The sequence below is a fragment of the Asparagus officinalis genome, chromosome 10 (assembly GCF_001876935.1).
Source record: "Asparagus officinalis chromosome 10, Aspof.V1, whole genome shotgun sequence".
NCBI classification, from domain to species: domain Eukaryota; kingdom Viridiplantae; phylum Streptophyta; class Magnoliopsida; order Asparagales; family Asparagaceae; genus Asparagus; species Asparagus officinalis.
Genome location: NC_033803.1, coordinates 5036562 through 5050197, shown reverse-complemented (window position 1 = coordinate 5050197; position 13636 = coordinate 5036562). Strand labels below are relative to the sequence as shown.

The 13636-nt window shown below is 34.6% G+C and overlaps 1 protein-coding gene across 1 annotated transcript; it reads right to left on the bottom strand.

Moving 5' to 3' along the window:
• On the bottom strand, positions 4618 to 7828 carry LOC109826955 (DAR GTPase 2, mitochondrial). Its single transcript, XM_020393966.1, has 7 exons — positions 7755 to 7828; positions 7543 to 7617; positions 7208 to 7355; positions 7031 to 7101; positions 5738 to 5834; positions 5455 to 5660; positions 4618 to 4913 (listed from the first exon to the last, which is right to left on the bottom strand). Exons 2-7 carry the CDS (start codon positions 7612 to 7614, stop codon positions 4668 to 4670), a joined length of 840 nt encoding a protein of 279 aa, XP_020249555.1. The 5' UTR covers positions 7615 to 7617; positions 7755 to 7828; the 3' UTR covers positions 4618 to 4667.

Sequence of the window (13636 nt, the reverse complement as noted above, 5' to 3'; positions counted from 1 at the left end):
ATGGCTAAAAGAACATAACAAAAGATATCCAAAACCCTAAGTCAAAACATCTATTTATATGTCCCTAAAAATCTAGAAAATAACTAATTCTCGCACCACAGGTGTGGTCTGCACCACACCAGGGTGTGGTAGGGGCTGTTTTGCTGATTTTGTGCTTGTTTCTTCAGTTTTCGGTATTTTGGCTATAACTTTTGCGTCCGACCTCGGAATGAGGTGATTCAAGTTGCATTGGAATCCTGTTGAAGAGATCTACAACTTTCATCTTTGAGTTTTTCTTGATTCAAACTGCATCATGGTCGAAATTCTAGTTCTTCATACTTGTGCATCCATTTTCTTCACGAAACATGCCTTCGAGATCTTGTTGTTGCTTCAAACTCTTGTATAACTTCCAACATTTTCTTCACGAAACATGCCTTCGAGATCTTGTTGTTGCTTCAAACTCTTGTATAACTTCCAACGATCATCAAATCTTTCAATCTTGAGCCAATACCTACATATAAGAACACAAACAACAGCAGTATCCTTGATCTAAACACGAAATATGCATCAAACGCTCGTAAATCATGCTTGAAACACACTAAGATAATGCATATTTTACGTGTTTATCACATACCAACTTAGAGATAAATTAGATTTTAAAACAGTAGAGTATAGATTCATAGGGTATTCAAAGTCAAAAGGTTATAAGTTCTTCAATAAAGAAAAATGGGTTATTGAAAGCAGAGATGCTACGTTTCTAGAGAACCTAGAGGAAGAGAAACAAGTTCAAGAGGAAACAAAACCTCTAACTGTAATAGATGATGATTATTACTGTGTTGTTCCCACTAATGACTCTGATATTGTGAATGAACTTAACCTTAAAAATGATAAAATACCTATGAAAAATAATGTACCTCATCAACCGATTTGTAAGCAACAAAAGGCTAAGGACACAACCTTCGTGGATGGATGATTACTATTTATATTCATGTGAGTCATTCTGTTTCTTAGTAGATACAAATATAGAAGAACAAGATCCATTAATCTTCTCTGATGCGATGAAATCACATGAATTAGCTTTATGGCTAGAATCCATGAGAGTAGAACTTGATTCTATAGAAAAGAATAAGGTATGTAAGTTATGTGATATACCGAAAAATAGAAAAGTCATAGGATACAAATGGGTGCTTAAAAAGAAATATTGTGTTGATGAATCTATTGATAAATTCAAAGCACAGTTAGTTACCAAGAGTTATAACCAGAAGTCAGGAATAAATTTTCAGGAGATGTATTCTCTTATAGCTAAATTTGCATCCATTAGAATTGTTTTGGCTATTGTTGCATATCTTGATTTGGAGTTATTTCAAATGGATGTTAAAACTGCATTCCTTAACGGAGAGTTGAAGGAAGCGATATATATGTAACAACCTGAAGATTGTCAGGTAAAAGGACAAGAACATAAAGTTTACAAATTAATAAAATCTTTATACGGTTTAAAACAGTCTACTAGACAATGATATCTCAAATTTCATGATGCAATACTAAACTTTGTTTTATTCAAAATAAATTAGATAATTGTGTATATGTCTTAAAAAGTGGAAGCAAATTTACTATATTATCCTTATATGTGGAAGATATATTGCTCGCTGGAAATGACATGAAAATGTTGAATAAAATCAAGGCAGATCTCATCGAAAAGTTTGAGATGGAAAACATGGGAGATGCATCATATATTCTTGGAATTTAAATAATTCGAGATAGAAAATCTAGAATGCTAAGTTTAAACTAAGAAAAATATTTAAGATCAGTTCTTTAAAGGTTTGGAATGGAGAATTCTAATCTGACGCCAACTCCGTTGGTCATGGGAAAGAGATTATGTAAAGAGCAAAGTCCTAGAGAGGGGAAAAAGCCATTAGATGTTCCTTATGCTCAAGCAATTGGAAGCTTGATGTATGCAATGTTGTGCACCAGACCTGATATAGCTTATGCTATATGTCTAGTCAGTCAATATCAAAGTAATCCAGGATCAACACATTGGGAAGCTGTTAAAAGGATTATGAAGTATATCAGAGATATATTAACTCATATATTAGTTTTTCAAGCCGGCTCGCTTGATCTCCTCGGTTACTCCGATGCTGATTTCGAAGGTGATAACGATGATAAAAAGTCCACTTCGGGATACTTGCTCATCTTTGGAGGATGAGCTGTTTCTTGGAGTAGCAAGAAACAATGGTGTGTTGCTAGATATACACAAGAAGCTGAATATGTAGCTTGTAGTATGATAATTGCACATGCTGTCTAGAAAAGACGATTTTTGATTGATCTAGATCTCAATTTGTTCCTATTAATATTTATTGTGATAATCAAGCAGTGATTAGTTTGATCAATAGCGGTGCGAATAGCTCTAAAGGAAAACATATTGAGATCCAATATCACTATATTCGAGATATTATAGAAAATGAAGAAGTTAAAGTGACTTATATCCCTACTACAGATATGATTGTTGATCCTTTGACAAAAGGAATACCAACGAAATCTTTTATCAAACATGTAAGTTTGATGAGACTTAGGAATAAATAAGTCCAAGTAAAATTTCATGAATAATGAAATAAGAGTTGCTCTCTACGAATAGTGGGAGTAATGATAAGAAGAAACATCTGATCTCACGGATAGTGGGAGGCATGTCATTTGGCTTAATTTGGTCAAGTGGGAGATGTTAACTTGACTCTGTCCATATTTGGCCAAATCACCTAACTTAGTCTCAAGAACTGAGATTTTCGTGGGATTGAGATAGTAGGGGTGATGGGTTAGAAAAATATGGAGAGGATATTTGGACAGTTCGGGAGGCGGGGGGAAATGCCTCTGTATAAAGAGTGGCTCTGTATAAAGAGTGGAAATTTACTCTTTGAACACAATAAAAAAGTAAAACAGCTCGCCGGAGCCCCCTTTAAATCTTCTTCTTTTTCTCTAAATTTCTTAGTTCTTCATACGGGAACGAACTAGAGATATAAGGGTATTGACAGTGTTATCACTACGTCAGCAAACCATCTGTGCTGCCCGTGGTGGATATTAATTATTATATTGATTCAACGTTTTGTTTACGCTAATTTCTAAAAGATTTTGTATAGATTTTTGCTAATTGTAAAAATTTAGAATATGTTTGTCATGATCTAAAGTTGATAGAGAAACTTGTAGCCTCTTATGTAGCTCACCGTCAACATGATCCCCCCACCCCCACCACTCCTAGTTTTTTATGTCACTAATAAATGAGTGAGATTTTTTTACTTGTATTTTTCTATTCTAAATAAAGATTGTACTCCAATCTGAGGATCTCCCATTTATCCAATATCTATATTTACTATGATGAGTTTTTAGATACTTTACAGGAAACACTCGTAAATAGGGGTGGTAAACGATCGAATTGAATCGAATACTAATGTGTTCGTATTTGTATTTGTTTAAAATTATCGAATTCGAATGTGAACTCTAATATTCATATATCTAGTTTTTCGAATTCGAACTCGAATACTTGGTATTTGATAAATATTCATGAATATTCACGAATACTTATCGAATATCAAAGTATATTTATACCGCTAAAGAATTTGATTTTCAAATAGTATTAGAATTCATAAATAAAATGTATTCCTTTATAATATATGATGTATATATATTTAAATTAAAATTTTAATTAGAAAACAGATTTAAGATTATTTAAATCTTAAAATCAGTATATAAAACTTAAGTAGAAATGGTATGTGAGTTAAAAATATGACATCATATGTGCAATAATACAAGTAATAAATTATGATCAATTTTAAACGAATATTTAATAGACAAACGAATTGAATATACATCTGGTTAAATTCTATTCGTTAGTAACAATTTTAAACGAATATTTAATAGACAAACGAATTGAATATACATCTGGTTAAATTCTATTCGTTAGTAAACTCGAATACTAAAAAATAAACGAATTGAATATACATCTGGTTAAATTCTATTCGTTAGTAAACTCGAATACTAAAAAATATTTGTTTAATGGTAAATGAACTACGAATCGAATATGACCGAATACTTATTCGAACAATTATCGAACTATTTGTTAATTATTTGGTTCATTTCCACCCCTGCTCGTAAATAGTTATTAGTTGCCCAAAAACACTCTTTAAAAATTTTTAGATCCGCATTAATAAATTAAATTTTCTTTCGAAAAGGCTGAGAAATTGTTTGAGCAAGTTGCTAGTACATGATTAAGACTTCTACTTAAAAATGATTACATAAGTATCTCAATTGCTACTCATCAGAAGAATATAGCACAGACTATGGCATGATACGCAATAAAGGGCAATAACAAGTGCCTTTTATCATAGGTCAATTTAATTTTTTTGGTTAATTGCAGATAGCCCCCTTCCAAAGCCCTCCTTGTCTTGCTCGGGAAACTACTATCGCTCAAATTGCGAATAGACCCTATGTAGTTCTCAAAAAGAGTCGAAAAAAATCACTCAGCGGGTCTATGCACACCAATAGGACTACAGGGGTCTATCCATAATTAGGCTATAGCATGGGGGTTTATCCATAATTAACCCTATAATGGCTATCTAACATAAAGCCTGATTATCCTCGTGAGCAATGATCTTCTGTAAATTCAAAATTATCATACTGAGTCTCTTAGACATTTTAGGTAGTCACTGAACATTTCTTGGAAGATCCAAGGTATATCGCCCGAGCCTTCCAGTTCTATACAAGTTGAGCAATTTTGAAGCTACAACACTACATGAATCCTCACCAGACAGTCGCAATCTAAAAGCCTCATGCAATGCTGTAAACTGAGATTCAATCAGCCTCTCAACATCAGTTTCATTTTGCATATTGCCCTCGAATGATGAGATGGTTTTGAAGAGTGTTCGACGAACATCTCTCACAATGAAATCCTGCAGACATTTAAGCATGGGTAAATTTCCATGTGCTGCCGCATTGAAGATCATATTGGAACAAAATACTCTTATTTAGTGCAGATGGACTTGTAGATATACAGTAAGTGGCAGAATAAGAAATGAGTCAATTCTTACGAGATCGTAGGTTGCTCCTGTTGAGGATAAAAATGAGAGACAATAGAGAGATGGTTCGATTATGTGCAATAGAGACCACTAAATGCACCAGTAATGATAAGATTATAGTTAATAAAGGCAAGCGGACTAGAGATAGGCCTTAGAGAACTTGTATTTAATGCATATAAACATGATATAATAATTTTTATGGAGAAGATAACCCTTAACAAAACTGAACAGAAGAATTAGATTCATGCAGCCAACCCCAAAGCTTTAGGTTAATGCTATGATTAAAACGATGATCAACTTGATTGTGCCATAAGCATTCGAAGAGACATGAAGTTGTCTACAAATCAGAAATACGATCTACTTGCGTTTAACCTTCCTAATAGATTATACACCAGTGTCTTCACTAACAACTCACCTTAGTATGATCTGAAGAATATTGAGTTCTTCTTCTGTAGTCAGTATCAGAATCAGCTAAGCACTTCTCTTTACTCTCAGCTAATGTACTTCCATGTACTAAAGCAGTCAACTTCTCCCAGAATTTATATTGCTCTGATGAGCTAAGAATGAGTAGGAAATATTGGGCAACCTTAATTTCGTCTAGCAATGAATCCTTAATAGCTCCTGGATCACAGAAAAGAAATTGTTATCTACAAATTTGATCAAATGTTATAAACGAGAATGCTTAGCTAGCTTGATACCTGTCAAGGCCAGTTTGGAACCATAATCATCATCGGTAACTTCAGGGTAAAGAACCCCCGGGCTGTCCAATATATAGATGTTGGGATGGCTGGCAATCTGAGTAAGAAGAAGACTGAAAATTTGTCACCAGATAAGGAGATTTCCATTATACAGTCAAGTCATGTATTACTTATTTCCTCTAGTTTTTTCCATAAGAACTTCTATTTCGTCTATAGTTGATCTAGAAGATGAATTTTTACAAAAATAAATAAATGATGTAACATATTCCAAAACCTGATTTTTGGTAATTGTTGAAGATAAAGGAAAAAGAATTTAGATTCTTCCCTCTTTCTAAATCCCATGGAACGTAGAGAAACTTAATATTCCATAATAAATTCGGGCTCCGTTCCCTACTTGCCCCCTAAACTATCAAATTTGTCTGTGCTTACACCCTGAACATTTTTTGGTCACATCTTGACTGCTAAACTATTAATTACGTCTCTGCTAGCTTATCCCTTGAATAATTTCCAGTCTCATTTTATCCCTTGAACTATCATTTTCATCTCATAAATCAAGTTAAAGCACCAACAAAATAATAAATGGAAGTGCTAACTAGGCACTGAAAGTGATAGTGTAGGAAGCAAATTGGGCTCAAATATAATTTCGGGGATAAGCAGGAAAAGAATTTAATAGTGTAGGAAGCAAAGTGGGATCAAATATAATTTAGGGGATAAACAGGAGACGAATTTAATAGTTTAAGGGGCAAGTGGGGATTAAACACGGTTAGGGGGTTAAGAAAGGACAAATCTAATAGTTTAGGGGGCAAGTAGGCTCTGGAGCTATAAATTCTTTATTTGGCAAATAGAAAGATAATAAAGAAAGATGGATTGCATAATGATTGAGAAAAATATTTCTAATATGTTTAATTTTTGTCAACTTTCTATAAAAAGATTAAATTTTTTACATATAATTCTTCTTCTTTCCTAAACTATCTTTCAGATTCCATATGAAAAATACCCGAGCTTTGTTAAATTTCCTCATGCATAACCTTTCTTTCAACTGTCAAATGAAGCAATACGATATTGTAATTCTCATTCTTATTCCTTTCAACCTTTATTTTTCTGACACAATGGCAAACTAGGAATATTGACGAAACAATAAGCAGTCTAAGTGAGTATGTCCATGAGAAATTTAGAATGCTCAATTTTCTCTGCAAATCAAACTACTACTCCTAGAGCATAAAAATGTTTGTGGACATGATACATGTTCACAATGAAGAATGAACAACAGTGTGGTAAAGAGAAACCACAAACCTTGTAGCTAATAATATCTTTAGTCTCCCCAGGATGCGGGCTTACTATCGCATGCTTCAATTTTCCCTTCTCTTACGATAAGAAACAAATGAGAAGCTCTTTCAAACAGTTAATACAGCAGCCCTTAAAGGTGTCATTAGCTTAATACTCAAATTTCAGAAGAGCTCAAGAGGGTACCTGTTGCAGTTATCCTACCAACTTGATGCATAGAATTTGCAATGGCTGATTTGCCGACATTCGTAATCCCAGTCAACAACACAGTCGTGGTATAGTTAGCCTCACAACCTTTCAGTTCTCTGATCCTATTTCTTACGAGGGTCAATAACTGGTTGAAACAAGCAAACATGATTAAAAAGTTAATTCTCTTCTTAAAAACTCATCAGTAACAATATTTATTCACGGGGCAGTGTAAAAATAAACTGCTCAACTGAACTATATGAAACTTCAGTGTACAACAAACATTTGATCTTAGAACTTCCTTATGTTAGATAATTCAGAAATGAGAAAATTACCCCTTTAATGCTGTCTTTGTTGTGTGAATTGACTCCATAACAAATATAGTTCTTCTCTCTGAAATGCTTCATCCACTTCTGCGCATAATACGCCATCAAAAAAGAACACCAAAAAAAAAAGCTACTAGTGCATTAATTAATGCAATCAGGAACATTAACCCACTTAATCAACAAAGAACCTTTTAAACATAATCAAATATTTGAGAACGTACTTCTGTCAGCAAGCGATCTGCAAGATCAACTTTGTTCAGAACAATTATATGCTTGTCCAAAAAACAGGACTCGTGTTTCAGAGGCCCAAAAGCCGATGTCAGGGGTATCTGCCCACCTCGCCAAAAAAAAAAAAAAAATTACAAAACGTAGATATACTACCAATTTGAAAATGAAATACATTGCTTTTGCCGCATAATGCATTAATAAACGATTTTGTTTAACAGATTGTGCTCAAATTTAAAAACTAAACACAGCCCATAAAAGAACACGAGTCGCGCACAAAAATTTATCATAATGAAATGAGAGCGATTCTTAAAAAGGGTTCAGCATTCAGTCAGAGATTTCATCAAACAGGTTGCAGGCAATGAAATAGAAAGCAAAATTTGACCATTTGAGAAGGTAATTTTTTATGGTCGAAGTTACCCTTGCGTCTCGGACTTCGAGGACGAGATCGACCAGAGGGATCCGCTCGCGGATGGCACGTGCAGCCATTGCTCCCTCTCTTCGAAGCCACTTGTCTCAACGCGGCGCCTAGTAAGCGAGTGAGTTTTGGACTGGATGCCGCCATTTGGCGGGAAAAGGGAGCTTGAAGACGATAGATTGACGGGTTCTCCCCTTTTATTTTGTTTCTTTTTGCTAGGTAATGATCGCCTGTCTTGCATTTTTAGTCCCACATCGCCTAGGTTTCATTTTTATTAACCCTTTTTGTATACTTGGATTATGTAGGTAGGCTGTGTTCGTTGAAAGGAGAGACGGTTGGCATCTCCCCTGACAGGGACGGGATAAGCTTTCGGGCTTTCTCTTACACATGGTTAAGGCTCTCCACTTCGGTGGATCTAACCACAAATTTTTTATAATTTTGTATTTTGGAGGAATTAAACAACTTATAATAGTTGGGGGAACATAACTTCACTTGAATGTTACAAATATGAATAACTTCACTTGAATGTTCTATTATGAGCTAAGGGGGTCTCTTTGGTTTCACACTTTTATAGAAATTTTTTTTCAAAATTTCTCATAATGACAATTTTATAATTAAAGTTTTTTTATAAATTATGTTTAGTTTAAAAAAAATTACAGAAATATTTTATGTAAAGTACCAAAAATACCTAATTTTATAGAAATTAATTTTAATTTTATAAGTAAAAAATTTTCGGTTGATTTTTATAGTCGGTGTTTGGTTCAAAAAAAATTTATGAAAATATTTTCTGTAAAATATTAAAAAATACCTAATTTTAAGGAAATCAATTTCCCCTCGAATTAACAGGAAATCAGTCAGAAATATGCCTTTACCGTACCCATTTTCCCTGTGGGACATTTCTCGAGCTGATTAGAGGGCGGAAAATCTAAAATTTCATCGCTCTCGTTCCCGCCCCAAATCCTGAGAGCTTTTGGTCCTTCGCGCCAATTACCGCTTACATCTCGTTCCCCCTCGTCCATCGCCCCCCAGATCTAGGGTTCTCTCGTTCCCAAATCTCGTGCTAGGGTTTCTGATCTCAAGGCTTTCACGGTAATAATCTGTTCTTTTTGCTCATTTTTTTGTGTTGATCTATTTGTAGTTATCTATTAACGAAAAATCGTGCTAGGGTTTCTGATCTTTGTATGCTCGTAGTGATCAATTTGTGGATCTGGTTTATTACCTCTGTAGAGATATTCTAACCGCAAAAACGTTAGTTCCTCTCTATTTTTCTAGTCTCGTATTATTAGATAACTTGTGAAAATTCATATGATTTCATTTGTTCTTCAAGAACAATCGACCTTATCATATGCTATTTTCCTGTGACCTTCAAGCCGATTTCTTTCTAGTCATAATGCTTTAGAAAAACTTACCGCTTTCCTGTACTTCCATTTCTTTAGTTTCAAATCTCTTTTTTTTTTAATTGTTACAATTGACATTCAACAAGTATACTTTGTCATAGTCTTTAGACAAGTGTTAAGGAGTTTTTTTACCTCTGCATTTTCGTACCATTAGTCGTCTTGTTCGGGAATTAAGTAGTTCTACCTCTGTCATTTTCTTTATTTTTCTATTTATTAAATTCATTAGTCATGACTCGTGGGTTTTTCCTAATACCCAATTACTCAGAATCATGATCATATATTGATAGACATGCTTGCGTTATATATCCTGAACTCTGATTCAGTTATTCAAAATGCCACTATTTCTTCTTATATGAGTAGCAAATATGCTTCTTCAAAATGCCATCCTATCTAATTGAGTTATCAATATGTTATCAGACATGAAAAGATTAAAGGTCTGTTCTTATATTTATAAATAGATGAAAATATTTTCCTTTGACATGACTTATTTATGAACTAATACACACGCACTGGAATCATATTTAACTGAGCGCACGCACAATGGAACCAGACTTGGTTGAGCACACTCACTTCAATCAGATTTGGTTAAACACACGAGCAAACAAAAAAATTTGCTAATTTTCAATCTGTCAATGTAGGACGTTTGTATCATGTCAATAATGATTATAGTTCAAAATATTGGGTGTATAAAAGAGTTATGTTGATAAGTTAGTTGATAATTTTTTTGTCGTTTATTGTTGCATAAACATCTTAAACTATTTTTGCTTTGTAACGAATGTAGATGGATGGTGTAGATGAAGAACAAATAAAGAGGATGTGTGCTAATACGACTATATCTTCCGTGGTTACAATAATAGTTTGTTTATTGAGAATTCGTGCTAGGCGCAAATCTGTTTGTTATGCTCCAAGCAAGAGACCTCGACACTCCAATGATGATGAGTTGATACGCAGCTTTGTTGAGTCAATGTCGGAGTCAATTAGAAATCAACACATTATACATTGGACTGAACAATTAGCTGCAGCTTTGAAGAACCATAGTGACTCCTATAGTGATGAATTCCTTGATAAGGTTTTAGATCATTTGTATGAAAGTGAGCATGAGGCTAGGAGGTTTTTTATAAAAACGAAGGAGGCTCAGAAGAGGTTTCTTGCAGGTCTTGCGGCGGCTCAAGGATGGGACACATCATAGTGTTTTGTTGTTCTGTGCACACAACACTCTATTTTGCTACTTCACATGTTTTGTTACTATTCCCATACAAACTTATATTTTGTTAATTGCAAACTTTAGATGTTGCAATTCATGTTGCTATTTCCTAAATACCTACACTAACTTATATTTTGTGTATTGCAAAGTTGATGATGTTGCATTTCATGTTGCTAGTTGTTTTTGTTTAGCTCTCTACTGTTGGGTTTTTTAGTCGATATTTGTGCTCGTTGTGGAGCTTCGGGGCTGTTTTTCCAGTTACTATGCTGATTCGAGCTTGTTTAGTCCTCTATTTTTGGGTTTTTTGGTCGATATTTGTGCACGTTGTCGAGCTTTGGGGCTGTTTTTCCAATTACTGTTGTGATTAGAGCTTGTTTAGCTCTCTATTGTTGGGTTTTTTGGTCGATATTTGTGCACGTTGTCGAGCTTTGGGGCTGTTTTTTCAGTTACTATGCTGATTCGAGCTTGTTTAGCTCTCTATTGTTGGGTTTTTTGGTCGATATTTGTGCTCGTTGTCGAGCTGTTGGGGCTGTTTTTCTAGTTACTATGCTGATTCGAGCTTGTTTAGCTCTCTATTGTTGGCTTTTTTGGTTGATATTTGTGCTCGTTGTCGAGCTTTGGGGTTGTTTTTCTAGTTACTATGCTCATTTGAGTTTGTTTAGCTCTCTATTGTTGGGTTTTTTGGTCGATATTTGTGCTCGTTGTCGAGCTGTTGGGCTGTTTTTTCCAGTTACTATGCTGATTATCCATACACGTCAGGCCATTTTTGCTAGCGCATCTATTCCCCAACACAACCAATTTCTTTACGACTGCGTGCAACAGAAATGGGCCAAGGTATTCAGATGTTTGTGGTAATTTTATGTTTCTGTATAGAGTTTGATACCAGTAAAGGGGTTTCATTTTTGCTTTTACCTGTAGTGGGTTATCGCCAGCCTAATTAATATGCTCTTTCTTTTAATGTACACAGAATGATGTGGTCCACATTCATGTGAATCCCATTGAGCCAATGCCTTCGCGCTTGAGTCACAATTTTGTGGTGAGACATTTCAGAATTTATAATGTTTCTTGTTTTGAATGTCATAATCCTTATCTTCAATAATTTCTCATGCCTCTCTCTTGTTTTACTTTTCATATTACATATGCTCTTTGTTTAAGGAGAAATCAGACATCTTTCCGTTCACATTGAAGTTTTAGTGATACAGCATCTTTACTTTCTACATTTTACAGGTTTGCAATAAGAAAGAAAGATTGCATACTTGCTGTCCTTGCTTCAAAGAGATGCACCAAAATCAGGGATAATTTTTGTTGGCGAACAGGTTTTGTCCCTTAGCTCTCTTTGTTACCTGTTCCGTTTGATATTGCCATGTACCTAACATTTTATTTACTAATTATGGTAGTCAGAGAAGTCTAAAAAGGCTGGGAAGCCTCCTTCAACAACCATTGTCATTAAATACCTGAGAGACACCTATAATGGCGGCCTGGAGGTCCTCCTGCTTGAGGAAAACATGAATTTTAATGAACGAGCAACATCACTATCGGTAAATTTCTGTTTTAGGAACCAATTTACTGTAATAATACAGTCCAAGTTAGGCTGCATTTATTCTCTATCTATATTGTTGGAGACTTCCCAATTTGTAAACAGCTTGCTACGCTGTAGTAATTGGTATCAAATTATGAATGAATATAATTTCCTTCCTTTTCTGTTTGTCATTGTTTTTTCTTTTTTTTATGTGGACATCATTGAACTATTCTTAGGAGAATCAACTTAGTCAATAAGCTCATCTAATGTTGCCATATAGTATGAATTCTTGTTTACTTAGTTTTATACTTGTGAGTGCAGGACGTGAGACAAAGGAGGCTGCCTTTTAGTGGCGACAGACTTGGCAAGCAAAGGTTTCGACTTGCCAGAGACAACACATGTATATAATTTTGATCTCCCGAGGACAGCAGTCGACTATTTTCATCGTGCAAGGAGGACAGGACGGATGCCTTTCTCCAATGACAGGTGCAGCGTCACAAAGTCTCCTCACCCCCGAGGAGCGTTTTGTGTTGCAGAGGTTTGAGAATGCGCTTATGTTTGAATGTCAGGAGCTGTTATTAGATTCTTTTGCTCTATGACAATCTTTTGTTATCTTCTTGGATGTGGCTGAAATAGCTAAAATGAAAGAATAGAAGTGAGTTATGAGAGGTTGATGATCTCCGTAATGTGCTTGTCTACTATCTATTTTGGTCGCTGGCAAGAGAAATTGTTGGGATTGAAACTATAATGACGAATGCCGTTGGATTTGTACTTTTTGATGCAGTAGAGTTCTAATCGACGACAAATTGGGGATGTTTTTCTAGTTACTATGCTGATTCGAGCTTGTTCACCTCTCTATTGTTTGGTTGTTTGGTCGATATTTGTGCTTGTTGTCGAGCTTTGGGGTTGTTTTTTCAGTTACTATGCTGATTCGAGCTTGTTTAGCTCTCTATTGTTGGGTTTTTTTGCCGATAATTGTGCTTGTTGTTGAGCTTCGAGTTTGTTTTTCCAGTTACTATGTTGATTCGAGCTTGTTTAGCTCTATCGTTGGTTTTTTTATAAGATTTAATAATGTGAAATTTTTGTATATATGCATACTTGAGGATGGAATTATTTTATAAGATTTAATAATGTGAAACTAACCGTTAAACTAGCCATTAAAGTGATAAATATGGTAGTTGACACTTTTCTATAAATTTGGCATATGTAATCGAACAAAAGAAAAGTAAATCTTGTTATTTTCTATAAAGTTATGGATCATTTTTTGTTTTAAACCAAACAAGCAAAGTACAAAAAACAAGAAAATTAATACTTTTTGAATTTTCAAAACTTTTCCTATA

Coding starts and splice junctions, on each gene's coding strand:
- LOC109826955 (XM_020393966.1), bottom strand. CDS start 7,614: ATGAAGCATTTCAGAGAGAAGAACTATATTTGTTATGGAGTCAATTCA. Junction 7,102..7,207: donor TGGTAGGATAACTGCAACAG/GTACCCTCTTGA, acceptor TCTTATCGTAAG/AGAAGGGAAAATTGAAGCAT. Junction 4,914..5,454: donor ATTCTTCAGATCATACTAAG/GTGAGTTGTTAG, acceptor AAATGTCTGCAG/GATTTCATTGTGAGAGATGT.